This window comes from Hirundo rustica, chromosome 7, assembly GCF_015227805.2.
Source record: "Hirundo rustica isolate bHirRus1 chromosome 7, bHirRus1.pri.v3, whole genome shotgun sequence".
NCBI classification, from domain to species: Eukaryota; Metazoa; Chordata; class Aves; order Passeriformes; family Hirundinidae; genus Hirundo; species Hirundo rustica.
Window position 1 is genome coordinate 31020484 of NC_053456.1, and position 27372 is coordinate 31047855.

The window sequence follows — 27372 nt, forward strand, 5'->3', positions numbered from 1 at the left end:
GAAATATTAATAAATCATGTACTTATTGTATGAAGGACACAAGCCAATGTTCATTGTGTGTCATGTTCATTTGACTAACTTGATATGGGGACAAAAAACCCCTATTATGAAAAGACCATTGTTATTGGGAAACTTTCCCTACCGGTAATCCAGGGATTCCACGATCTCCATTCCTGCCGGGTCTTCCTGGTTCTCCCTGTTGAAAGAAAATAATTTTTTTGGTGTGCTTTGTTATTGTTTGACTTACTGGCAAAGCACCAGTTGAGGTAGAACAAGGTGAGTTGGAGTAAGCAGGTGAAGCTTCCACCCAAGACAGTGGTGGTCTTGCAAATTGTCTCAAGGTGACAGTTCACACTGCCACTGCCTCCTGGAAAACAACTGCCAGAAGTTAAAAACTCAGCTTTTAAAAAGATTCTAGTTAATTTCCAAGTTACTTCAAGACAAACATTAGCAAGAGATGATCCTAGAAAACTTATTTTTCTTAGTAAGACACTCAAAATGGACACAAGCTGTAGATGTTTGCACCTTGCCTGGTTCTCCACCTGTTTGGGACTCCCAGCTGTGACACTATGGTGTCAATGGCTGTAAGTTCCACAGTAAGACTTAAAGGGGGCAGAAAGCTACTACTGTTGTCTGATTTTCTTTATAATTTATTTTGTACCAAATAAATAGTATGTTTCATTGGTTTTTGGTGTTTTTTTTTTTTTTTTTTTTTTTTTTGTTTTGTTTTGTTTTGTTTTGTTTTGTTTTGTTTTGTTTTGTTTTGTTTTGTTTTTTTTTAATCAGATTACCTGCTAAAATTGAACCTTTTATGGAATGGACAATTAGACCTTATGTAAGCCAAATTTACTTTCTGAAGTCATGTTGTCAAATGGAGAAATAGCGAAGTGTTAAAAATTCTCAAATGCAATAATATCAATTGTCTTGTGACTTAACGAACTTTTTTTCTACTTATTTATTAATAACTGGATGAATAATAGTGAACTTACATCTTTTCCTGGTGGACCAACTGGGCCTATCATTCCAACAGGGCCTGGAGGTCCCTGTAGAAAAGTAATTAATAGTAACTACAATAATAAAAAAATATTAAGTCTTTTTCAAACTAAAAAATGCATTAGGCATCATGAATACTTGTACATTTGACATGCACCATAACAAACATCTAGGATAAACTGCAATATTTCCATCCACTGCAGTGGTGACACGGATTCATGCTTTTAAGATCATGTCTTTAACATACACAGAGATACAGAACGGGTACATACAGGAGGGCCAGGTTGTCCTGGTTCTCCAGGGGAACCCTGGTATCCGGCAGAGCCCTGGAATGCAGCAGAAAACTCAGTTAAAATGTGAACAACTACATGCACCATTTCATGGTGCTGCTGTTGTATTTGAAAATCTCATCATTGTAAGGAGAGCTGTAGTCAGATCACTCAACAAATGAGGTGAAATTTACCAGAACTGCATAGAACATGCCTCCATGAAAACAGAATTAAACTGCTCCTCTAAAAGGAGATAGGTGTTGAAAAACTCAGACCCTTGGTGTGTTCACTGAACGTTTACCCTACTTTCCTTTACCTCCTATTACAATTTTGTATAGATAGACATTTGGGAATGTCAACAGGATGTCAGGAAGTGGCATATCTTCAAATTATGGTAGCTGACACCCCCTGGACTTGCAGAGATCTCAAGGGGTACACAAGGATTTAAAGCCAGCACAGTATATTGACCTCAGCTCTTGAGTCCTGGTGATGGTACAGCCCAAGACGACATTTAGGTAGAAAATTCTTCAGCGCAGTATCCAGATTTATCAGTTGGAACAGTACTTAATATTTATGACAGAGAGAAGGAGGAGCTCATATAAAAGAACACAAGATGATTTTGAGAAGATTAATGTTACTTACAGGGGGACCTGCGTGACCAGGTGGGCCAGGGGGGCCACTGGGGCCAGGGGGTCCTGGGAAGCCACTCTATAGCATAGATTAAAAAACAGTAGTTCCATTAATGTAATACAGCTGTAAAGCTTAATATAGTAGCAATAGTCATCAGTAACTGTGAAATAAACTTTTACATCATTAGTTCCGAGAAAAATCCTCTGTGACCTGTGCTTGGTGCAGTAAAAAGGAAGCGGCAGTATATTCACACAGTGCTGAAGAAATACAGTGTCTAGTTGTCCCTTCAGAAAAGGCTTCACTGGGTTGCTGCCTGGCTAACATACTCCCAAGGTATTTTCAGAGCTGCAACTTTTTATTTTTGAGTCACTATTGCCCTTCTCTAGACCCCAGAAGGATGCTCAGAACTCTGCTTTTCAGCTGTCTGAAGGGGAAGAATAGAAAGTAGAAGTGAATTTGTTGGACAGAGTAAATGAGTGTCTGCCATGTAACTGAGCTTAATTAGCCCAACACTAGAGATTCCTCGTGACCTGGAGGTACACTGAATTAAGGCCATACTTTTGTTGTCAGTAAGGCAAACATTTTCACCAGTGAAATCTTTTCTGAACTGTAACAGTACTACGCCATAAGAAAGAAATGAGGTCTGGAATAACCAAAACCTCAATACTTCTACTTCTTGTGGGATACTGCAAAACAGAAAACAGTTAAAAGTTAGCACATTTAAAAACATTTAAAAGTAGTGGTCTACTGCAGCTATAGGGGATTCTTTAAAAAAAAAAAAAAGTTTTTGTGAAATTAAACTCTTCACGTGTTTTCTACAGATGAAAGAATCACATAAAGGATCACTGTGTGCAGCAGTATTGGCAGAATATTCCATATATTAATTAATTAATATATTAATATTGCACATAATGTGTTTCATGGGATAATGTCATATTGTGTCAGAAAAGGTCATGCATTACCATTTTATCAACCTAATTTTCATAATACAACATTATCAGTATTGCTGTATTATACTGGCATATGTAGGACAGCACACCACTATAGTACAAAAATAAACAATGTTAGTTCACAGTTGTCTTTTGTCTAAAAAAGAGAGGCATTTTAATGTTTGCTGTTTTCTAGGACGAGGAGTCCAGCAAGAGGCAGAGCTGTGAGGGTTTGGGAAATGGGGTTGCCTCTGATGTGTGAATACAATGAGCAGTCCCTGTTAATTGCTAGAACTTTTTTGTTATAAGGTAACTATAGATCCAACCAGAATTAAAGCCATCAATTCACCAATAGCAATCAATTAGACATATGGCTATAAACAAATGAGATATAATTTTTCTCATGCTGTACACTGAGGAGATAAACGGATAGTTAGGGGCATGCTTGCTGTTAGAATCTCCAGACTTTGAGCAGATGAGCATCCTTCAGTTAGAGAATGTGCACTGGTGGAAAAAGACAGAGACAATATATGGAGGTTACGTGGGCAAGTGAAGAGAAACTGTGGTGTAAATAACAAAATCAGTCTGCAAGAGGTGCAAAGCCATGGCAATGCAGCAACGGAGAGATGTGTGACTGAGGAAATACCAGGCATGGTAACCACACGTGGCCAGTGTCAGTACTATATTTTGTTGTTTTGCTAATTTTCCAAATTATTTCAGTTTTGATATTTATTCATTAGGAGTATTTCAATTGAAAATTGATAAATTTATGAAATAATAAAAAAAATTAGTCTATGTAATGCAAATTATAAATATTTTTTAGCTCTAGTGATTTCAGCCACATCTGCCTGTAACTGCTGGTACTTATTTTGAGGTCACATATGCTATGATACTATATATATATATATATATATATATATATATATATGTCTGAAAATATACAGACGACCCTGAAGATGTTCAGGGGTGGTCAATAAAGTAGTTTGGTGGGGTTTTTTAACCCGAGTCCAGGAGTCAGAGCACAAGAAATCACTAATCACTTCCAGGGAAAAAGCCAAAGCAGAGAGGAGTTAACCACAGTGGTAAACTGAATGTCTCAGTTATGTGCCTGGGCAGCACATCCCACAGTAAGACACCATGTAGCAGAATGTAGATGGTGCGATGACAGCTGTGGGTGAAAACTGTGAGGAGTGAATGTGAATAAATGAATAAACAAGGACAAAAATGGGTGGTTGAAGAAGACAAAAGAACGGATGATAGTATTAGCAAATGAATGAGGTAGAAATAAACAGATTAAAATAAAGGTGAGAAAATAATGACTGTATTTCAAGAAAAAGAGCTGTTGAGATTAGTAAACCTTATTTCACAAGATGATCCTTCCTTCTTCCTTCATTTTCTTGGAACTGCCTTGATATGCTACAATATGTGATACCCAAACCATGTTATGCAGAACTGGGCTGAAAATAATGATTATGCTTAATGAAGCACAGTCAATTTCCAGCAACAGCAGTTCCCCAAACCCTCTAGGTAGCAAATTTCCCGAATCAAGAACACTTGATGTTGAATATCTCCAAATCCCAGTGCCTAAAAGGAGAATCATGAGGTGCAACATTCAGATTTATATTACACAAGAAGCATAGTTCAGGTATAACTATTTGAGGCAGTCCATGTTTTTTCTCACTTAAAAATCAGAAAATCTTGGACCAGGTCTAGCAGGCAGATACAGCACCCTGAGTAAACAGCTGTGGGCAAAAAAAGTGGTAACTGTAGAAAGAAAAAGTGAAAATATTTAGAGTTTTGGAATGAATACATTTTATAAGAAGAGTTTACTCACTTGTTATCAGGCAAGTTTGAACTGTGGAAAAGTTAGCGAGTATGGAATATCAAACTCAGTAAAGACAAATTATACTGGGTGGGTGAAGGAAGATTAAAGGCAGTGGAGGAGGTAAAAATTGTTGGAAGGAAGGGAAGAAATTAGTGGAAGAATATCAAGCAGATAAATGAGGAATGTACATGAGACAGAAAGGGAAAAATGTTTAAGTAGTGTAAGAAGGTGAATCACAGACAGAGATCACAAAAAGGAAGGTGAGATACTGAAGAAAGAAAGTGAAAAATAAAAAATCCAGATGATCTATAGCTACTTTCTAGAATAGTATTGCTGAACAAACTGGTGCCTTACATCACATTCAACTTTCAGGCAATAATTAAATGAAAATTTACACTGTTAGATTAAAATCAGGATACATACACATCCAAGGTATAGTCTACGAGCAGAAAATTTGTTCTTTAAAAAGAAGAAAGGACAGAAAAAATCTTTATCATCTTACAATGGGTTGTGGGTACCCGATACCAGCGCCACCAGCCTTCACATCATAGGAGTCATACTGTGGAGAAAAACTCTGCAAAAGAAATAGAGAAAAAAAGAAAGGAAAAAAAAAAAAAAGGAAAAAAAAAGTGATTGCAATAAACCAAATAAGTATTTTCTTACAGTGGTATAGCAAATGCATGGAAATAACTAATTTATATCTGCTGAGTAGTACTAGCTTGCCATATAGCTGCCATATATTTACATAAGAGAAGCCCAGCCATGTCTTTCTTCTGAGGTCATGGTGACATTAGCTCCCTAGGCTGGGCACATCCATTTTTCCTCTTGACAGCCGGGCCTCAGCTGAACCACAAAATTACCTTTCTCTCTCCTTTTACTCTGGTTTGACACCTTTTTAGCTTCTTAACCCATTTTCTCTGTCTCTTTTCTGTTGGACTTAGTTGTCACTCAAGAAAGTTGATGAAATATTTTTCTGTTGCACTAAAGGACACAGCTGTATATTATTATTTTCCTAATTTCTTTTCCCTGCGAGCAGAGAAGCAGTACTTCACTCTAGTCTCGTTGGAATAACCTGTTATTAAACATGAATTGATGAAATACAGGAAAGTAGGAGACTTCCCTAACCATTAAACTTATGGAGGAATCATCCATCACACTCCTTCTGATCAGATTATTTCTGAGGTACCTAAATCCTTCAACAGATCTGGCCCTAAAAATTTTAAAAAATAAGGTCAAGGCAGAGATTTAATTACGCTCCAGAGAAATTTTATGGACAAACTCCCAGAACAACAGCAAACCCCTACCTACCACCCAGCCCTGTTTTCCAAAGGCACAAATGGGATGGGTGCCACAAAAAGCGAAGCACCTTGGAAGGTGCAAGGGAGAGGTGCCTACAGCATTGCTTTTCATGGCTGTGAGCACCAAGGTAGAATCTGAACATAACAGTGACTTACACCTCCACTGATGCTGGGACACGACTGGCAGATTCCAGGTGCCCCAGGAGCTCCAGGGCTTCCTGGCGGTCCTGGTGGGCCAGGGGGACCATTCCTGCCTGGAACTCCAGGAGAACCCTGCAAAGACACAGAGCAGATAGAGATGCTGCCACTTGCCTCCAACTGCAAGGACATTGAGGGACAAACCTTCCCATTTCTAACAAAGTCTGTGTGACTGCAATGGGAAACCGCTCCTAAACAAGGCCACAACCAAACATTCAGGAAAGACAGACAAAATTCACACATGGAAACACTTGGTTGCTGGAACCTTATTACAATGGATATACAATCGTGTCAGAAATATTTAGCAGTTCAGTTCCTGAATCTGAAATTATTACAGCTAGCGGAGTCTTACAGATTTTTTTTCCTCCTTCTGTAAAGAAATATAACAAAACATAACAAATGTGATACAGTTTAGACTAAACACTGTGTTCTTTCAGTTCAAATTTTTGAGAGTGTTTTTGAAGCGGAAGTTCTACTTCAAAATAACTGTAAGTTACGGTCCAGCTGCAGACAGTTCAGACATCGGTGAAAGCAAGCTGTCTTGGCAGTTTGAATGGGATGTAGAGCACCAGAGGAATGGGGTCTTGATTTTGTTTGTTTCTTTGGGGGAAAAAAAAAGCCGCACTTACAGGGTCTCCTTTGGGGCCTCGGCTGACTACGCCAGGAGTCTATGAAAAAAGGAAAGGTAATTAAATTAAAAAAGAGAATCAAAATAAAACAAAAAAAAATTGCACATATAAACAAGAGCAAAACACACATTTGAATATAGTTTTATCACATGAATTCCATTAATGCTTATTCAGTATATTTAAAAGTTGTAGGTTTTTTGGTCAGTCAGTCTGCTATTCCTTGGATCACCCATAGGATTACACCTCCCCTGGAGGCAAAAACATGGCACTAATGAAGTCAGTACAACTTTGCAAGTGAGTCCAGTTGGGACAGAAGTCCACTCTGGAATGCTGTGACAGTTTTCTTGTGTCCTCACTCCAGCATGTGAAGTGTGATGAGTTAATTTTAAATTCTCAGACCTACTGCTGCAATTTATTTATTTTTCAATTAATAATTCAGTTAAATGTTGCTACCTTGATTTTCAATTTTTCAGCTGTGTTCAGCTGCTACCAGCATCAAAGAATATTCAGCTGAAATTATCTCGGATCTTTCAAGATGGCCCTTCCCTATACACCACACAAAGTCATCAGAACAGCCCCCAGTGGCCTGACCAAACTCCTACATCAAAGAGAGAGGCTGGGGGAACGGTTCACATGTTCTTCATCATCAGGAACTCCAGAACTGATGAATCTCTAAACATAAGAAAGGGAGGTGTACTTATATCTCTGGCATGCTTGACTATACCACTAATTTCCCCCCTCAACATGTTCAGTGCAGTAGCTCAGAGGATCCTGGAAGCAGCGGAATACTGCTAGTGAGGTGCAAGTAAGACTAGGTGACATATCCGTGTGTGACCTACTCGTGTGTGACATTCCATGTACAAGCAGATGTGCTGTAGAGCTGCAGAAACGCATCTCTCTCTCCCTCACATCTCTTTCACTCTCTTATTTTCTAGATAAGGATCTTCACTGTGTCTCTGGCAACCCAGGCGCTTTAACAGAGCCTCACGTGTCTTTAATACTGGTGAAATGTTCAGATGAGCTGAAAGCCCAGTATAGCTGCCTCACTCATTGAAACTTTTAGGCAGGAGGCTTGGCATGTGCTAACATTCTTAATTTTCCTGAGGCCAAGTTGCTGCAACTGGTTTATATAATGTTGGTGTCTATAAAAAGATGATAAATTAGGTAAGTGCAGTATAATCACCTTTCCTTTACAGGGCATTAAGTCAGCAATAAGCCTGCAAAAGGAAATTCACTCTGTGATGATGTAGAATTGAGTTGATAAGAAATGCAGACCTAGAGATGCCATGAAAGTTCTCTAATTTTCTTTAACTCTGCGCTGGTGTTATTTTCATGGATATTCATAAATTGAGTATGAAGTCAGAAATAAGGTATTTGCATTATTCCTATGCTTTTCCGTAAAATGAAAAATGTAATGGCTAGTTGCTGCCTTCTGTCCCTTTCTACTCTTTTGGTGCCCGTTATCTACATAAAACAGCTGGAAGAGTTAACATTATCATTTGCACTCTTCATCCTAAGTATTTGCCTAAATTCAGAAAGTGGCATTGAAAAGAAAAGTATTTAAGAACATCTAAGCCAAAATGAATTAAGGCTGACATGCATCAAGAAGGCAGCAACACCAAGAAAAGGCCAGTGAGAATAAACTTACTCTTGGAGGTGGTGTTGTTGTTTGTGGACAAACTGGACAGCACTCTCCAAAAGGAATCTCGGGGTTGGGGCAGTCCAGCTCCTGATCATCACAGATGATGTCATCGCAGAGAACAGATCCCGAGTCGCACACGCAGATTTGGCATGGCTCTGGTTTCCACACATCCCTGTCAGCATAAGCCTGCCCAAGATGGGTACATCCCGTCACTGGAAAGAGAGACAAAATTGTGTTGGGTATTATTTCAAGTGTGTTTTCCAAATTACAAATGAGTAACACGAAAACTGTTGGATAGTTTGTTTAGTTTTCTGGTTCATGCACGTGAAGTAAAAGGCCGAATGCTGCTCTTCAGGGACTGGGGGGATCTATCACATTATTTGCAGAGTCTGCTCTGAGTGTATAAACAGACATCAGTGGAAACCTCCTGGAGCTGAGCCAAAGCCCAATTAAATCTCTGATAATCTTCCGTCTCGAGTAATTTCAGTGCCAGGGTGAGTTACTGTCTGATTAACAACTGAATTCTCTGCTGCAGCTACGGAGTGAACATGCCAAAGCTCTCCAGCAAGAGTGCCACTGGCCCCATGTGCCAACAGGAGCACGTGCACATGGGTGTGGAATAAGCCATCTGTCCAGCTCCAACTCCTGTCTCCAGCATCTTGCATTAGTAGCTGCCACCAAGGGGTTTCACAGAGAGTTTTGAAAGCCAGCGTTTGTGACAGATCTGAAAGAACGTTCACATTAATTGCCCAAATGGTTTGCAATTATTGTATCAGCTGGCCTGCTCAAACGTTACAAGTGTCTTTTTTCAGAAAAAAACATTGTTCATCTGTAATATTCATGGCTTTGTGAATTCCTTCCAACAGCTGTTTTACTGATCACACTTGTTATAGACTATGAATATGAAAAGGCTGACAAAAACTGCCTTAACACATTAAATTTTGGGTTGCTATTTTCTCAGAAAACATGAATGATCCAGAGAGCTACGTCATTTAAGAACACAATATACAATAACACTAAGAGCATCTAATTTGAGTTTTACAAGCCCATTTTAAGTTTTGTAGATGTTATCAGAAGCCTTAGATTGCAAACATAAGTATCAGTGAATATAGTGAATAATATAATAGGATTTTTTTTCATGGAAAATTAAAAATAATTCAGTTTATAAAAACAACGTTCTGGAGAAAGAACTATTTTTGTGCCTACATCATTCTTAAAACTTTAATATGAGGATAATTTACCTGCTAGACATCACCCTTCAGAAAGAAAACAAAATGACAAAAGATGTAATTCAAACCTCTGACATTAAAATTGCTACTGGCTCCAGGCAGAAATTTCTAAATATCATCAAATTGTAATGGCCACAATTATCTAGTGTGAAAGTGAGCCCAAATTTCTTGCAGTTCCTTCCTTCCCCTTTTTTTTCTCCCTGCACCGTCAATCTCTGTTTTTAATCTTTCCACCACTGCATTAGCATCTTGTTCTCTTTGTTTCCTTTTTCTTCCTCTCTGTATTTGTGGGTATGTATTCCCATTTCCCACCAATGTTCTTTGGCAATGGGCAGGCTTAGATGTGTTTCCACTCCTCTCAACCTTCCTCTGCAATTCACCTTTCCTATAACATGTAATTTCTCTTTTCATCTTCCTCAAATCCTCTTTTATTTTGTACCTGAGCAGCTCCCCGTCTTTACTGCTGTGTGCTCAACTGGGCTTAGCTTGCCCTTGCTCCCTTCTCACTTTCTCACTCAGCTGCTTTTCCTAGATCATGCTGACCTGACATTTTCTTCTCTTTCACCCATGAAATTCTTTACCTCCTCCAAGCCCTGGAAGGGCAATGGGGAATACAATCATGGCTCCCTGAGGGGAGGGCCAGAGTGCAGATCCTGAGGCAGAGCACTCCATGGGACAGGAGTCAATCCCACTGCAGGCTGTCCATGTCCATGCGCACCATCTTATGATATTGTTGCACTTTAATGATAAGAGGAGCAAACAGGAAAATGTTGACTTGTAAAGGCTGGCACTCCTCATGGTTAAGAGCTGATTTTGAGCACGGAACAACAAAGCTCCAAAAATCTTTTCCAGACATCTTCAAGCCAATGTTTTTTCCTTTGCCTGACATCAAGCTGGGATCCAATATTTTACCCTCCTTTCATGAAACAAAAAAATCTTAAAATGGAAAACCTTCCAATGGCATATGAAAACTCACTTTCCTCAGACATTCTCTCTCACTTAGAAACTCAAACTTCCTTTTTCTGCCCCTTTTGGGCCTCTCTAGAAACTTCATATTCTGCAAAAGAGAGATGGGGAGGAACTGCTCGTTTCCATGACAGCCTCTTCCCCATACCTACATGGCACAGGGTTATGGCATCAGAGGATGCTGCTTCAAAGGACACTGCCTAACCATGTGCACCTTTGAAGAAGTTCTAGACACCCTTCCTTAATCTGCCAAGCTAGAACTAGTTTCTAAAAACATTGCTTTGTTTCCCAATTGTCACCCCACAGAGCCATATCCGTGGATCCCAGGTACATAAGCTGATTCTCTGCTTAGTTGGGCACTGACTGTTACCACAAGAAACATTTTCTTGCTTTCTACAAAGCAGGATTTCACTGTGGGCACTTTGGTAAAAACCAGTCTTGACAAGGCTAATGACAAATGTTTCCTGACAAACAAGAAGGCTGAAACGTAGAAGTGGAGGATTGTGAATGAAATCTTTATGGCCCCTGTAGTGACTCAAGAGAAAAACCGAATCACAGAGTGGCTCATTGCATGCGTGAAGCCCTCGAAAGCTGTGTGCTGTGGGAGGCAGGACCTCAGCAGAGCTGCTGGGGAGGTTGGAGCTTGTAATCCATCCTGAAGGAGCGCTTGGATGCACCCTGGAGAGTGTGGATGGGCACAGATACACATCACCCAGCGCAATGGACTACTCAGCTGTCACTCTGCTTGAGCACCTACCAGCTCCACAGGCAAAAATGTTCTTCTCATTTGTAAAAATAATAAGGAATTACTTTTTTCTAGGGCAAGTCATAATTGTTAAATAAAAATACTATTGTATGGACCTAAAAGAACTCAATATTGTTACTATTTGCACTTGTCAAATACAGCTATATGAACTGCATACACATATAAAGAGATGCATAGCATACACACTTTTCTGTACCCAACAGATGAGTCTGATTAATTGTAATAGTCTGATTTTCATCTCACAGTAGCACTTCCTTAGCCTTTCAAAACCACGTTTTTTTAACTATGTGCTTAACACAAGGTCTTTATTTACTAAGAAATTCATATCCAAGGATTTGAACCTTCATATGTCGATTTTTTTCATCATTCTTACTTCTTTTTCATTGATATGTTTTGTTATTTTGTTGTTTTCAAAGCTGTGATCTTGCTGCCTTACAGCAAAGAGGACAGCTCCAATGAGGAGCAGAAAACAGCCTGGTTTTGCACTGCTAGTTAGATAAGATTCTGTTTCCAAGACAGAAGCAGAGTCTTTCCTCAGGGCCCAGTTTTTCACACTGCGAATACTCACCTGCCATATATTATTCAACAATATTAATAAAAAACTGTGGAAATTTAAAATATGTCACAACTACTGATGATTTTACATTAAGAAGGAAATAAAGGACTTTTCTCTGCTTTTTTACAAGCTTGTCATTCAGTTATGCTACAGTAGATGGCATCATTTAACAGGAAGAAGACAAAAATTTGAAGACATATGGATATAATGACATTCATATCTGCCTCCAGCTTTCTGGACATTGCTAAATGAATTAAGAAATAAGCTAGGGAAGCTGCAATGAAAAGTGCTGTGGCCTTTGGAAGAATAAAAGTATTAAATAGATTTCCAAAGGAAACTTACATCTGGGAAGACTTAGGGCATTAAAGACACCCCCTCTGTGCTCAGATGTAGATCTGTGTGTCAGCATGTTATGACATAATGCATTTTGCATTGCTCGTAAAGATTAACTGTTACCTCCAAAATCCTTTGGAAAGCTGATTTGTGCTAAAGCACTGGAGAGTAACATACAGGAATAATGAGGTTATAAAAAAGCTGACTTGTCTGCTTCTAGACTTGTGCTATAACAGCCCAATACTTGCCTTAGCCAGCTTTTTTTATTGAATCCTAAACACACCCATTAGCCTGAGAATTAGGAAATATTAGAACTCAACAGTATTTGTCAATGGTGATGCACAATATTATTCTTCATCCCAGAGCCCTAAATATGAAAGCTATACAGCACTCCACCTCTATGACACTTACTGCAATGCTTTGTTGGAAGCCCTGTCAATCTCTAGCACACTGTTAAAAAAGTTTAATATTTAAGAGACTGAATTGATTTGAAATTATGCTGTTTACTGAGCACTCATGTTTTTATAGGTTTTGCTGTGTGCAAAACTTCCCTGGGCCAGCCTAAATAGTGAATTTAAAAAAAAAAATTAAAAAAAAAAAAAAAAAAAAAAAAAAAGGCATGACAATAAATGTTGTATGCTGGTTTTGAATTATTTCCCACTCTAGGAAGACTGGCAGCTGTCCATAAGCAGACCAATAGTGCAAGCTGAAAGGAAAATCACATTTTAGTTCCAAAGGACCCATAAGTGGGCTACCTAGAAGAGCCCAAATGTGTGCAAGGAAAGACACAGATGGCCATTGTCATGTGGCCTGAAAGATGACAGATGTCATATGGGACATAATCCCAACCCCAGTGAGGTGAAGGGGAGTTTGTTATCACATGAGAATCTGCCCTGCTCTGTAGTTGGTTTTGGCTTTGCATTTGTGCAAGCACCATGATCGTGACTTAACCACAATTTTATGGCAAAAGGAAAAAATTTCCTAATAGTATCCTCAGAAACCACAGGCTTTTCTACTTTGGACAGAGCCTATGTCCAGCTATTGCATTAGTAGCACTCACATATCCCATTTCCAGAGATGTGACTAAAGGGTTAGAAATTAAAAAACATCTTGAACTTGTCTGGTTCTGCCTCAGAGAGGGCAATAGTCCACGCAGGGGTGACTCACGATCCTCCAGCAGCTGCCTGATGATGGCCTGGGAAGCAAAACTGAGGAGCTTTGGTCTGTGAGAATCTGATCACAAACACAATGAGTCAAACAAACAACTTCTGTATTTAAAGTGAATCTGCTAAAGGCTAAAGCACCAGGATGAAGAAGGCCTTGCCTCTGACAGGATCTAAAGCCCGATGAAGTTAAGAAGGACATTTTTGTTACTTTTTTAACTGTACAAAACCTGTGCTTCCTCACCCTGACCTAGTTTTGGCCATTTGCTTTACAGGATGAGTGCTTCAAAAGTTGTTTTACATTTCTTCTGTAGCGAATACATCTGTTAATTTAATGCCCCAGCACCATCTGATACATTATTTAAGCAAAGGATGAAGCAGAAGGGAGATATGCTATTTTCAACAGAAATTCTATCATTCTCCCCAACTGGAGTAGGTGGAGGTATCCACCCCAGCCTGTGCAGCAATGCTGCTTTCCATTTCCTGAGCAGAAAAGAATGCCGCAGCGTCTACCTAGAGGCAAATGGTTTGGGCTCCCTGTCTGGTATGATGATGATGTTTATAAAGAAACCCAAACACTCTCGTTCCACCCCATCATTAGTAATGGAAACAAGCGGACGCTCATAATGAATGAGCTGGCTGGAGGAGCTGGGATGGCCGGGTTCCTTGGCATGTCGGGTCACTGCCGAGTACTCGAAAGGGCTCGAATGCTGTCTGGGTCACAGGAATCGGGAAAAGAGGTCGAAAAAAAGGAAAAGAAATGGTTTAACAAGTTGGGTTTTTTTTTCAACCGCAAGGCCTTCAGGCATTCTCTCAGCTGGAACACAGTGCATGAGGACAAAAGGGACAATTTAGGTATCCTTACCTATTAGGATATTTTCAGATTTAATAGCACTGATGTAATATTTTGTAGGGCTTGTCCACACGTGATTGGACGTAATGAAACCTTCGTTAATCAAACACTTAAATGCAGACTATGAAAAACCAGGGTGGGTCAACCTCAAAAATCCTTTTGTGCTCTGTGAGCTGTAGGAGGAAGAACTGCTATCAGGTGCAATGGAAAAGGAGCATGAATGAACAGTACACAGATTTCCCAAGTTTCACAGCAAAATGGACAGCTACATCCTGTGCTTTCTGAATGAAACCGAAGCTTTCTTACTTCTAGGGATGCTCATTTGCCAAGAAAGCTGGCGTTTGAACAGTTCTGCTGCTGCACCAGTCCCAGTTTCCCCCTTTTCTCAGATGCAGAGTAAGAAAGAGAAAACTGCTTAAAAGAATGCTGGTCAAGCATAATGCTGAACTTGTCTGCCAGAGGTGTTGCAGGGTGGAGTCACGTGCTGTTACACTGGCAACGCACAGAAGAGTCTGGATCCTCAGGCAGAGGGTCCTTGTATCGCACAGCCAAACTGTCCTTGCTTCGAGACCCACCCAGTCTGTATGTCAGATCACAAAATGAATAAGAAAAAAACACGCCTGCACTGGTACAAACATGTACTTGCATTTTAAACGACTCATTCCTTGTTCCCTTCATTTGTCTTTATATGCTACAAATGCCACAACCTTTCTGCAGCCTTTAAAAAGTTTTGGAAATATCAGGATTAGAATATTAGGATATATCCTAAGTGTATTTTTTTACCAGGTAAAACACAAAAGGTCTCCTTCACATTATTGGCTTTCTTTCCCTAATCTTTCAAAGTGTAACTTAAAAACTCTAATTTTTCTGCTTTATCTTCAGAAGCCTGTTCTTCTCAAAAGATAACATGGTCTAAAGCAGCTGGTTCTGTCACACTGTTCCATCTCGACATTTACGTTTCACAAACTGCTCTATTTGAGCACACCTGCTGACACCCTGGAATGATGCTCTTCACACAATTTGCAGAGCTCACCCTGCACAAGGAAATAGTGGCCAGCGATATCCCATCAGAGATATTACACATCAGCCTCACTGCTTCGGCTGGTGTCTGGCATGAGAAACCATGGCAAAAGAACTTGCTTGTTTCGAGGCTGGTAATAAGCAAACAAAGTGCCAGGCTGTTTCTCTGCTGTTTTGGTTGGGGAGGGTTGTTTTTTGGCAGAATTGCCATTTCAAGTTGAGTCATACAAGGGGCAGCATTGAGCAGACTGCTCTGTATCTATCACCCTCCTTCTTTCTTGGGGCTGCCCAGAGAAATGCTGTACTCAAAAAATGTCATTTTGAGGAAAAAATTCTGCTGGATTCAAGAGACAGATACACTCCTTTTGTTCTTAGCTATTCCTTGACAATATCATGGTCCAAATTGCTTTTTGCATGGGAGGAAGATATTCCTGAATGACTACCTGTATTGGGATGCTACTCTGGGATTTGCCCTCCACATCCCCTCTCAACAGGCTGACTCTGTGACTCAGTTATATTTCTGCTTCTGTGTTTTTAGTAGAGATCACCCTCTTTTTGCCATAAGCTGTGAATTCAGATAATTGCTCCATGATTAAGGGGAATCACTGCCTGATCAGAGCCTCCCTTGATTTTGCTGGGCTTTGAATCAGACCTAAAAAATGCCAGCTTCTAATCATTCTGGTGGTAACTGAACCTCTTCAGCGCCTGACAGACAAAATATTTTACTAAGGGTAACATTAGTATTAGAGCAGGACACATAGGAAGAAGATATTTCATCCTAATTCAGTGTACTCAACACCTCTTAGAGGGACCGTTGCATCATACTTCAGCTACTCTTCAATTACTGGTAAAATAGGCATTTTACCATGAGATTTTTCCATCCCCTCTGTTCTTACATTACAATATTTTTTTGGCACATCACCTTTTGTGCCATGTGGTGTCATGCTAAATAATAAAAATAAGCAACAAACTGCAAGAACTTCATTTGTGGCTATTTAGCTGTAGTTCTGGCATAAACTCTAATACTACTCTACAGTAACATGATTTTAATGTGCTTCTTATCCTTAGAGTGAATGGTAACAAATTCTTGCATAAAGACTAGTGTCTTAAACTAAGCAAAAATGGAGATAAATCCAAGTTCTAATATGATTTCTGACAATTTAATGGATTTATTAGTTTCCTTAAATATGCATCCTGCTGATTCCTTGGGCAGTCAATGAATACTTCTAGAGTCAGAATCCAAGCGTCAAGGTAATGTTAGTTTTGAACACTTGACCACTTCCAACTGTATTCCATAAGAAGCTGGCCTAACATATTTCTAAAGAAACACAATATTTCAAGCTCAATGCTACTAAGATCAATAATCAAGGGGAAAAATTTACTAAAACACAGCACAAGATTTTGCCAAACTTAAAAAAGAAAAAAAATCACCCCAAGGTGTAGGTCAAAGATGAACTTCTGCTTTCCTGGTTTTAGCTAGGACCAGGAAGAGTTTATAACATTGGAGGGTTCTTTGAGAGATTTCATGAAGTAGGTCTGTCCTGGGAAGAATAAAGATAAAACTGGAAAAGTCATTGTGCACAGGTTTCCCAGACTTTACAACCACTCTGAGAAGATCCAAAACATCATGAAAGAAAGGATCAGCTTTTGATCTGATAAGAGAAAGGGAATGAATGGAATTTGATAATTGTTAAAACTTGGTCCACATAGATCCTAATTTAGAACACTGAATTATAACTACTTCATTAATGATGCTTTAAGCTTCTAGCATGATAAAACCTAAACATTGTGCGGGAAAAATGTATGACTTTGTTTTTGTGTTGTCTAAATTTGAAATTAAAACAATTTTTGGCAGGTAACTGAAATTTTTAGGTGGGACATGATCCTCTCTTTCCCCCTTTCCCCTCAGCTCTGTGAGAGGGCTAACAGATTTATGCAATGCTGTTTCTGTGGTTTGCCTTGGAAGAGCTCAGCCTGATTCAACGCTTCTCTCCTGAGACTGAAGCAGATGGGAAGTGTTACAATGGCAGTATAATACATGTGGTAATATAATTTATATTTTCAGATACCTTGGACAAAATCACCCCAATATAACTCCACAGCCATAATGAATTTACATCTGAGATGAGTAAAGCAGCAGGGGGGCAAATTCTACGCTGGCCTAAGTCCCTGCACAATTTTATTGGTTTCCCTGTAATTTCAGAAGTTGGAAGTAAATGAAGGATTTGGTTCTTGCATTTCATATTCCACTGAAGGATTAAAGTGCTCTGGCATACTGTCTAAAGAAAAGAATCATATCTTTGGCTGCCAATAAATTAAGGGTATTTGTAATTCAGAAGGTTGTGGTGGGGGTTCTGAATGCATAGAGCATCATTAACCTAGTTTCATCTGCAAAAGAGTTTGTATTCATTCATCCCTTATTCCAGTTTGTACTAATTCACCCTACATCTATTTTGGACAGTTTGTTGGATATGGATGGCAGTATTTGAAATTCTTCTTAATCTGCCTCATAGAGGATATTAAATGGCTATTTGTACACTGGATACAACGCTCTTATTGTCAGCCTCCCAAGGCTACTAAAGTAAGTATTGTAAGGGTTTTCTCAGGGTACCAAGGACAACTAAATTTTGGAGACACTCTTAAATATCAAGTTCTACGACTGACCATTTTTCAAGCACAAAGACCTACGAATCTTCCTAAGTAATTCCCTCGTGAGGTCAAAATTCACACTTTTGGTGCAGTGAAGAGCCCACAAGCAGAGAGCTGGCTTTTAATTAATATCAGAGGTCAGCAGCCTTGCTACTGAAGCGACTGCCTGAGGCCTGGCACACATTTAGCTCTCCCTGCTCTGTGCAGCAACAGCCCCAGCTGGCACAGGGGGAGAATAAACAACACCACACAGCCCGGGAGGGCTGGAACATCTGCAGCAGACACAACCTGATCCAGCACAGTTTATCTGCTGCAGCCCTTAAAAGGTATGAGTGGAATAGCTAGAGCCAGAGAACACCTGATAAATGAAAAGGCTCTGTACAATTCACTTTTTTTTTTTTTTTTTTGATTCTTCACTGAAAGACATTAACAGCAATCTTCCTCTCTTCAGCTGCTCTGAAATAATCAGTTGGACTTGAAAACCTCTCTTCTTTCTTCCCCCCCGCTCCTCCATATTAATGCTATTCTGTTCATACAAAAAAGAGGGAGCTACAAAGAGGACCACCCTGCCAACAGCTAAGCCACCAACAGCCTTGGAATATTGTGCAAAGCATCTTCAAAATGTCTGAGCAGATTTCAATTACTCTTTTCAAAGATTTGCAATTCCCACTACACAGCCCATTGTTTGCTTTCACTAGGACATTCTTCTCTTAAACAGCTGGCACAGAATGACTACTGCTCTGTAGGGAAACAAGCAAACAGCATAGAGTGGATTTAAAGAAAAAAACCAGAGAAGATGTAGGTCGTGGTGTTTTTTTTTTTTTTTTTTTTTAAAGAGGCTCTCATGAACATAAAAGTGTTTTCCAACAAAATATGAATTCTATTTTTGCTGCTTATAGCTGAAGGAAAGCATGGGGGATGTAGTTTATTCTCTTTTGATGCTCAGCATGGCTATTACAGTGAACATCAAAGGAACAATGAGCATTGCTTCCCATATTTCCCATTAACTCTGTTCAGATGAGCAATTATTTCTGTCTCATCTGTTTGAAAAAAAAAGATGCCATTTTGTTGTTGCTTATTTTCCTAAAAGAAAATGGAAAGAAGGAAAAGAGAAGAAGAGAAGCACAAAGGGAAAGAAGAGACAAAAAAAGATGCTTGCTGCGGACAACCTTCTAATGCACTGACTGGTCACTGGGCGTGAGCTGCAGGGAGCTTCAGTGGGAACTGATTATATCCAGGAGTTTTCCAAGAACTGCCAGAGTTGAATTGCTGTGGGAAGTATTTTCCAGACACAGATCATCCTTTCATATCTACTGCTGCACAATGTGCCCGGGATATTCCTGTGACTCTGCTGCCCTTTACAGCACTGGAGTTGGGAATAAAGGGGTGCCTGAAGCTGCCCTAGCAGCCCAAGGGAGGTTTGCACTCAGGAGGAAAGGTCTCACCTGATGGGAGAGCAGAGGTGCCTGTGCCACCCTCCAGGGTGGGATGCACAGCCACTTGAAAGAGAAATCCAGCAGCAGAAAGGGATGTGTCTCCAGTGGCTGTGGATAGCTTTGAATTTTGCTGAAGTCCAAACTCTGCTAAAGACCTAAATCTACATGTCACAGCCCTCATTTCTTGACAGCCATTTGGGCGTCCCTTTAGCTGTAGGAGAAGGCCTAGGCTTTCAAAACAAACAAAAAAACCCCCTCACATTCAACCTTGATATATATATATATATATATATATATATATATTCATGACCCTCACATTCTTCCTGTTCAAAGCCCTGTGCATGCTTTTTCCTCCCCGGCAGACACCTCTTCAGGGAGTACTGGTGTGAATCAGAGCAAGACAAAAATGTGCAGACGTTCTTACAGGAGGTACCATTTTCATGTTTAAATGAAGGATTTGACATAAACGGGGGAAAATGGAAGTAGTCTCTGAGCTAATCTGAAAGGAATCTCCTCTGCTAAACTAAACAAAGCCAGAAGTCCCAGAGCGAAGTTTATCCAAACTAAAGCCAACAAATGGTTGTTGTTGGAGGGGGTTATATCATGTTTTCCATTGTCATGTTGACATGAAACAGGCAGAGGCTTCCACTTTGCAAACTCAGAGACAAGATTGGCTCTGAAGCAAAAATAAATAAAGAGAAGCAGTGGTTGGAAGTAGGTTAGGTTTCCTCAAATCAAAATTCAAAGAACCCTTCCTATGAAAGAGAAGATGAGAAAAAATAGTGACTGCTTGAAAATATAAATGAAAAATATAATGTACTATACCTCTGTGTGAAAGATGAGCTACTCTACAGCCAGGTGTGGATCTCATTCCTCTATGCACACTTCCAGCATTTAAGATAGGGTTAGCAGACCAACCCCTCTCTCTCTTGTACTTACAGAGGAGACTTTCTGATTCCCGTAATTCGAGATTTTTTACTGCTAAAAATAGAGGTTTCCCTCTTGATTAACCATAGTCATAAACAATGCAAGGGGTTAATATCTGAATTTTTTTTTTTTTTAATACAGTCTCAAAGCCATGTGAGAAATATTAATAGCATTGTCACCACATGTAAATATGTAACTCTTATTTCCCTGAAACAAAGTCTGACTGTGTTTGTTGAATGGAGGAAAATCCGGGAGTTCTGTGGGAATTCCTTACAGATTTTTCCAGTGACAAAACGTCTCTTGTCAGGGAAGCCACAGAGAGGACAGAAAAGGAAGTTTCATGAACCCTGTACATCGAAAGATTCAATGGAAGAAAGAAAATCCCCAGAGAAGAAGCTGTCCTGCAGCAGTCACCATGGCTGTGGGAAGCTGCCAGCAGCGAGCCACCACACAGCACCTCTGCCACAGGGACACCACCGCTGTGACAAGCGCGTCCCGAAGAGCCAGCCCTCCAGGAGGAACCCGTGCGCTGCAGACAGGCAGCACACTGAGTGCCAGGGGCTGCAGCCTTCTCTGCACCCAGCCACACTGCCCTCGACAGCCTGACACGAAGCTACAGAAGTAAAATAACCCTTCTTGGACCCCTCCTGGAGCAGGAGGCACATCTGTGCCCAGCTCTCCCTCTGTACAAGATGTATTATCACGGGCATGTAGAAGGAGGGATAGATTGGTGAAGTACTGCAGCACGATGACACTAAATTTTTTGTTCCATTTAGGGTTGAAGGTTATTCATTATCTGCCAAAACCAAAAATCAGAATGTCTCAAAGTTATAGACAGTTGGTGGTAGACACTGAACCCTAAACCATGTTAAAGTCATGTAATCTACAATTTACCAGGCTGCAACAAGGAGAATGAGCTAACAGTAGCAATGTTGAATGAGAACAGATTTTATTATACCTTTCTCAATCAAGTCTGTTTTACTTTTTTGGGCACTGCCAATAAGAAATTGAACTATGCCTCATCATATCAAACTGCAATGATGTAGGACTCTAATCCAATTATTTTAAAACCATAAAAACCCGTTTGTTAACAACATACCTTTGCCATTGCCAACAATTTCCCTTTTCTTAACTGAGATCTTTTGCTCAGTTTCTTAAACTAACATGACTAAAGGACAGCATAATCTGGAGTGTTAATGGTATGACCATTGCACTAATACCTAAATCTGTGAGCTTTGACAAGTTATTACTCCAAACCAGCAAAATAATCTTACAACCCTTAGAGCAGCTGTGGCTTGTGCTCTTCAGCAGACTGGGAACCTACTACAGAAACACCAAGAGCAATACAGTGCTCCAGGTGCCCGCTGGCCTGGGAAAGTGCACTTTGTTATTATTTGCCCTTCCTGGTAGGGTGAACCTTTCAACTCTAAAGAGGCTGCTTTTAACCCCAAATGCTAAATGCTGCTCTGTATCGTTTCCATTACCGACCCTCAGCATGCTGTCCCCATTACGAGGGCAGGTATGTCCCGTTTTCTGCAGATTTCTGATTAAAACAAGGTGTGAACAACACTAGCACGTAACTGGGACAATGACTAATGGAACAGTGTCAGTCTGGTTTCTCAGCCAGCCTGTGGAACAAAAATGTGATGGTAATTTCTTTTTTTTCTGAGCAGCATTAATTACAACTCTCCACCAGCTGTTGTGTAAGGCTGGCATCAGCAGAGTTTGCAAGTGACACCTGGCTGCCTACTTCAAACCTCAACACTTTGGCAGGAGCTGGAAGAGGAAATAGGATCTGCTTGTAATCTGCAGCACTAAGAGGAGAACAAACGTAATGGCCCTGACTGAGGCATCAACAGTGAAGTTTGTGCCAGAAACAACACCCTTCTACCTCTGCTTCTTCCCCCTGCAATAAAGCAGTGGATGTTTCCAACTCCAACTCCTCTTTCAGGAAAATCAGTCTGTGTAGATTTGGTGATTTGGTCTCAAGTCAAAAACAAATCTGGAAAATAATGAAAGGGTTATATAATAGTCTCAGTTTCCTAAGGCTAATGTGTTCCAGGGGTGTGTGATGTAAAATGTGTTTATGAAATTTGTCATATTTCCAAGAACATATATATATATAATGTTTGGAGGGGGTGGATTCCCCAGGCTTTCATTTAGCATGATTTTTCCAGACTAGAAGGGAATGTTTCAATTTTCCTAAGCATAACCTTGTCTGCTGCGTGTTTGGTAAAAAAATAGTTAGGAAAAATGGAAGGAGAGGAGTAGACCCCTGATATTTCATTACTTCACCTAGACCAGGTTACTTACGATGGTTAATTATCTCTTGGCGCACAGACTTGCATCATCTGGTTTTACTGTCAAAACTCTGGAGGGGAAACTTTCTGCATTACCAGAACCTTTGAGCAGAGATAGGTCTGACTGTTGTAAGCATTACCCTTAAACTGGAAATTTATCAACAAAGAGCACATGTGAGCAGTGTTCCATAGAGCTAACTGCTAAACATGACAGTCTGGCAGTCTCACAAATAAACTACATCTGCACAGTACCCATCCCCTTCATGTGCTATCTAATCCTGCCCAGTTAATAAAAAAATAAAGCAAAATGGCCAAATCAGCTGTTTACAAGTTTTCCTCAAATATCATTCTTTTCTCAGGGATCGGAAGTGGGTGCTCAGCAGGACAAGTAATTTGCATGCTGCCCCTTGAAACTTACATGCAATTGTTATATATCAATTTAAAACAGCAATTTGCAACTGAAAGTAGTATGAAAGGTGAATAAGTCTTGTCAGAGAGATTTTAGCATTCAGCCATTACCTCAGAAATGAGTTTCCTGACCAAACATCCAAGATAATACTTGCGTTACGAGGAAAATACTAAATTACCTTAGAGGTAAAAAAAAAAAAAAAAAAAAAAGGAATAATACTGATGGGTTTCTGGCATTGCTGTCACAACAGTGCTTTCAGAGAAGTAGAGTTTTCCTAATGACCTCAGCAAAGTTCCTCAAGGACTGGGGTGCACCTACAAGAAGTGTCCTGCTCTGGCTGATTGAGGTGTCCTTTAAGCATAACAAATACAGCTGAGACAGGCCCAAATCCATCTGACTTCCCTTTTGGCACTGATGTGAGGGCGCTGTGGATGTGCTTCCTTTGTAGGCAGTGGAAACTGCCAAATACCTCCAGTCTGTCTAGCTAAAATTTATGCTGTCTTCTGGATGTAGCTGTCGTGATTGCCTCTACCAGCTGAAGATAAATGGGATGGATGCAGGCTGCAAGGCTTAGCAAATGCCTTCATAAGTCATGCTCGCTGCCTGGACAAGGGATTTATTTCCCGAAGAAGCATTCTAAGACCTTACAGTTTTGAGTAGTTTAATATGCAGGATGTAAAGGTGCCTTTTAAAGGGCGGACTCTGAATCGTCTGTGTGTCTGAAGTGCTGGCTTCGTGTCCTGTCTGCCATCAGGGGGCATCTGATCTCGAACACAGGCAGGGCTTGAAAGCCCTGACACCCATCAGAAAACCTGCATTGTGTCAAGGTGATTTCACCTCCAGGCTAAAAACATCCTGGTGGGTCATGAGGATGCACAGCTTTTGCTCACGGAATTCGCAGAATATTCCTTGTTGCACAGTATCTGGATCCCAAGCTCTGGGAGAGGTTTGGCCTGAGGCTGTACTCAAGTCTCCATTCCAAGCTATTACAGCAAGACAAAGAAACACATAGCCCAGGGGTACATCTGACTACCCTAAATTCAGTGTACACTGAGCACTTTCCTTAATATCTTGCCAAGTCTTGTCTCCTGGCAGGTTTCCTCAAGGAAAATTTTATATTGACTTACATTTGATACTAACCATATAAACATTTTTCTTGACAAGAGAGAGCATTTCAGCATGTCTGGAAATTCTCTTTTCAGTTGTGGAAAGTTTGGTTTCCCAGTCCATTCCCTGCCCTGCACATGAATTAGTGATACGAATAATCAACTCCTTCAATTATTATTTTCTCTGAGAAAAGCATATTCAAATGTGTGGAAAGAAACAGTCTAAAGTGAGGAGAGAATCCAATTTTTCAAGGGATAACTAGTGATTTATCAGTCTCTCTGTGTAACCTTAGCCCTGTAAATAGTATGGAAGTCGGCCCAGTAAGGAAATGTTACAACACCATGGAACAGGAATGTGGCAGAGAAATGAGCATACTCATTCACACTTCATTTGTGTATTGTTCTTCTACCCCAAATTTGCCATTTATTGAGTCAAATATATGCTGCACCTCAGAAGTGTCCAGAGACAGGACTAGAGTGAGGGAAGGAGACCTGGCACTCGGGGGGGGTTTGTTTATAAAGAGAAATAAAATTGATGTTCCTTCTCTTTATGTTGTATGGTCTCTTAGTGCTTATCCCTCTGATGACAGGGTATATAAAAGAACACTTACTGCATGGTAAATATAAACAATATATATATTGTCTGCTGCTGTAAGCAGAGAAAACTCACAGCACACATTTGCTCAAATTTTATAATCATTGCATTTTACATTCTTTACTGAAGATTATTGGAGAGAGAGTTGTCTCTCGGCAAAGCAGAGACAGATCAGTTCTCAGTAAATTCTATTTACTCTCTGCAGAGTATCTATATACGCATTGGTTAGGGGTTTTTTTATAGACACTTAGGCTTAGCCTGTGTCTGTGCTAGGTGAGGCAGGCTGGTGCTGCAGAGGTTTTGCCTGGTGTGCTCATGCACAGATCCTCCCGAGCTCCGAGTGCTCCAGGGCCAGCAGGCTGCTCCTGGTGGACTCACACCCATCCCCCGGCAGAGGTCCCTGTCCAGGTATGCTGAGACAGAGGGGCTCGCCAGGAGCTGGCTCAAGTAATCGTCTTCATCATGTGTGTCACACGGAGCAGTGTCAGGTGCGATTTTAAAGGCATTTGGCTTTCCTTTACAGCACTACAGCTTCTTTGGCTGCCGTTTATTGAGTTAATGTTAAGGTTATTCCTTGCCTCTCTGAAGGAATAAATAAATTGCTAACCTTTCATATTTACGGGAGAAAAAAGTGCTTTATCTTAAGGAAGGTCTGGTTTACAATATCTGGCAAGCAGGAACTGAGCACATCCAAAAAAGGTCAGCTGTACTTGTGGAATGTCATCTGTTTAACTTAAATACTCATACCACACTTATCTTCACTCTAGGTTGAATTCTTGCATACAAAGTACTTCTCTCCCCTCTGAATTCCATGTTCACTTGGTTTTTGGTGTTCTTGCTCTCTGTAAACACGCACACACTCACACTCACATGGACTTCCACACACCATCAACTGCTAATCAGTCCCGTGAGGGGCTGAAACAGCTTGCAGATGCCTGGTTCAAACTGTTGCAGCTGAGGGAATTAACTTACCCTCCTGTTCTATGCCAAAGTAAAAATTCTGTAGGCTGACATATTTTCTATACATCACTCTTTTTAAAAACTCCTTCAACAAAACTGTTCAGAATTTTAAGGCTGTTTTTTTTTTTTTTTTCTGCACACAAATTGTTGAAAGAAACCCTCAGGCTGCCAGTGTAAGACAAACAAGTACAAAGGAGAACTCCAAATAAAATAGCTGGAAGCAAAGGCTTATTCCTTGTGACAAAGAGCTTCCAGGCAGCACGGAGCTAACAGTTCAAATGTTATTCCAAGAGTTAAAAGAAATAGCTTACAATCTCTCCGGTGTCTGTAGCAGCGAAACAAGTAAGAACAAGAGCAAATGCAGCCAAGGCACACAGCACTGTACAGTCCTTCTAAATTTAAAGAAAGCAAAGCAAAGAGAAACCTCTGGGATGATACTGCAAATCCCTGCAGCTTTCAGCTTCACCATTAAATATCTGACTGCTGGATTAGTGAAGGAGAAGTGTTCTGGTGAGATTCGTGCATACTCATTTCTTACAAGCGACTAAAATTATTGGTAAAAATAAAAATAAAATAAAACCATGAATTCATAAAAAGCTTGAATTACTCACCGACTTGTTGTGCCAAAATAACTGAGGGTTGAAACACGGCAAGAATGAGCAAAGTTACTTTTTGCACAGAGCTCATCATGTCTAAATATTAGACATGAGACTCTCTGTGCAAAAATAAAAATGGGGGGGGGAAAGAAAAAAAATCTATTCAAAGTAGCAACATCGGTTGCTCCCTGCCCTTCCAGCACCGGGCCATGTACAGAACTCAGCCACAAGCATTCCCCAGCTTTGGCCTTAAATAGGAAAAAAATTGGCTTACTTTTCTTTTCCACCCCCTTTACTGAAACATGAGAAGAAGACCCATCCCCTAACAGTAAATGAATGATTAATATTTCTCTTGGCTTTACAGAAGACTAAAGTCAACTAAACAAGATACACAGCACATCTGGAACTTTTGTGTGCGTACAAAACGCATGCTGACACCGTATATGAACAGTTAGTGTGCACTCTATGTGACATGTATGCATGTGGAAAAAAAAGCCCCGTGCCAAAGCCCCTGGGGTAGAGCGTTTTTTAATGTTAATTAGGAGACAATGGGTAAAACCCAAAGAGGATTTTTAATTCTTAGTGCTCCCTGACAAAGATAAAAGGTAAGAAGTGATGTAGCTGTACAGACTGAAAGAATCCCAGAAGTGGAGGAGCAAACCTGGGTATTTGTGCTGATGAGCGATCAGAGTTAACGGAAGGAAGGACTGAAAATCACACTTCTGTTCCAGTGCTTTTCTCACCATTTCCACCTCACAATGTGATTTTGGGTTACCTGGGGAGAAAACAAGCTTTTAAAAAAAAAAAAAAATTATGAAGAGAACAAGATTGCAAATCACAAGCATCAATCTCTCAAACTAAATCTTTTCATGCAATTCAGTTTGATGCTGTCATTACAACATCTGAAAGGAATGCAGAACATTTTTCTTGTCTGTTTGCTCCTCAAACAAGAAGGTAGAGAGGGAAAAAAAGAAATCTTGAGACTACTAATGCCTTTTAAACCTAGTTATTTCTTTATTCCACACAAATCTTTACTAAGATCAGAACACACAACCTTGTTTTCCAAATCAGATGGTTTGAGCAGTTTTGTTACGA

The 27372-nt window shown here is 40.2% G+C and overlaps 1 protein-coding gene across 1 annotated transcript in view; it reads right to left on the minus strand.

Moving 5' to 3' along the window:
• Nucleotides 1-26495, minus strand: part of COL3A1 (collagen type III alpha 1 chain) — a 48510-nt gene extending 22015 nt beyond the window's left edge. The window contains exons 1-9 of the mRNA XM_040069237.2: nt 26293-26495; nt 8420-8625; nt 6772-6810; nt 6101-6217; nt 5149-5220; nt 1905-1970; nt 1266-1319; nt 990-1043; nt 143-196 (exon numbers count right to left, since the gene is read on the minus strand). Of these exons, the coding sequence (XP_039925171.1) occupies nt 143-196; nt 990-1043; nt 1266-1319; nt 1905-1970; nt 5149-5220; nt 6101-6217; nt 6772-6810; nt 8420-8625; nt 26293-26371 (741 nt within the window). The 5' untranslated portion in view covers nt 26372-26495. The remainder of the gene's footprint in view (nt 1-142; nt 197-989; nt 1044-1265; nt 1320-1904; nt 1971-5148; nt 5221-6100; nt 6218-6771; nt 6811-8419; nt 8626-26292) is intronic.
• Between the last annotated feature and the right edge of the window lie 877 nt (nt 26496-27372).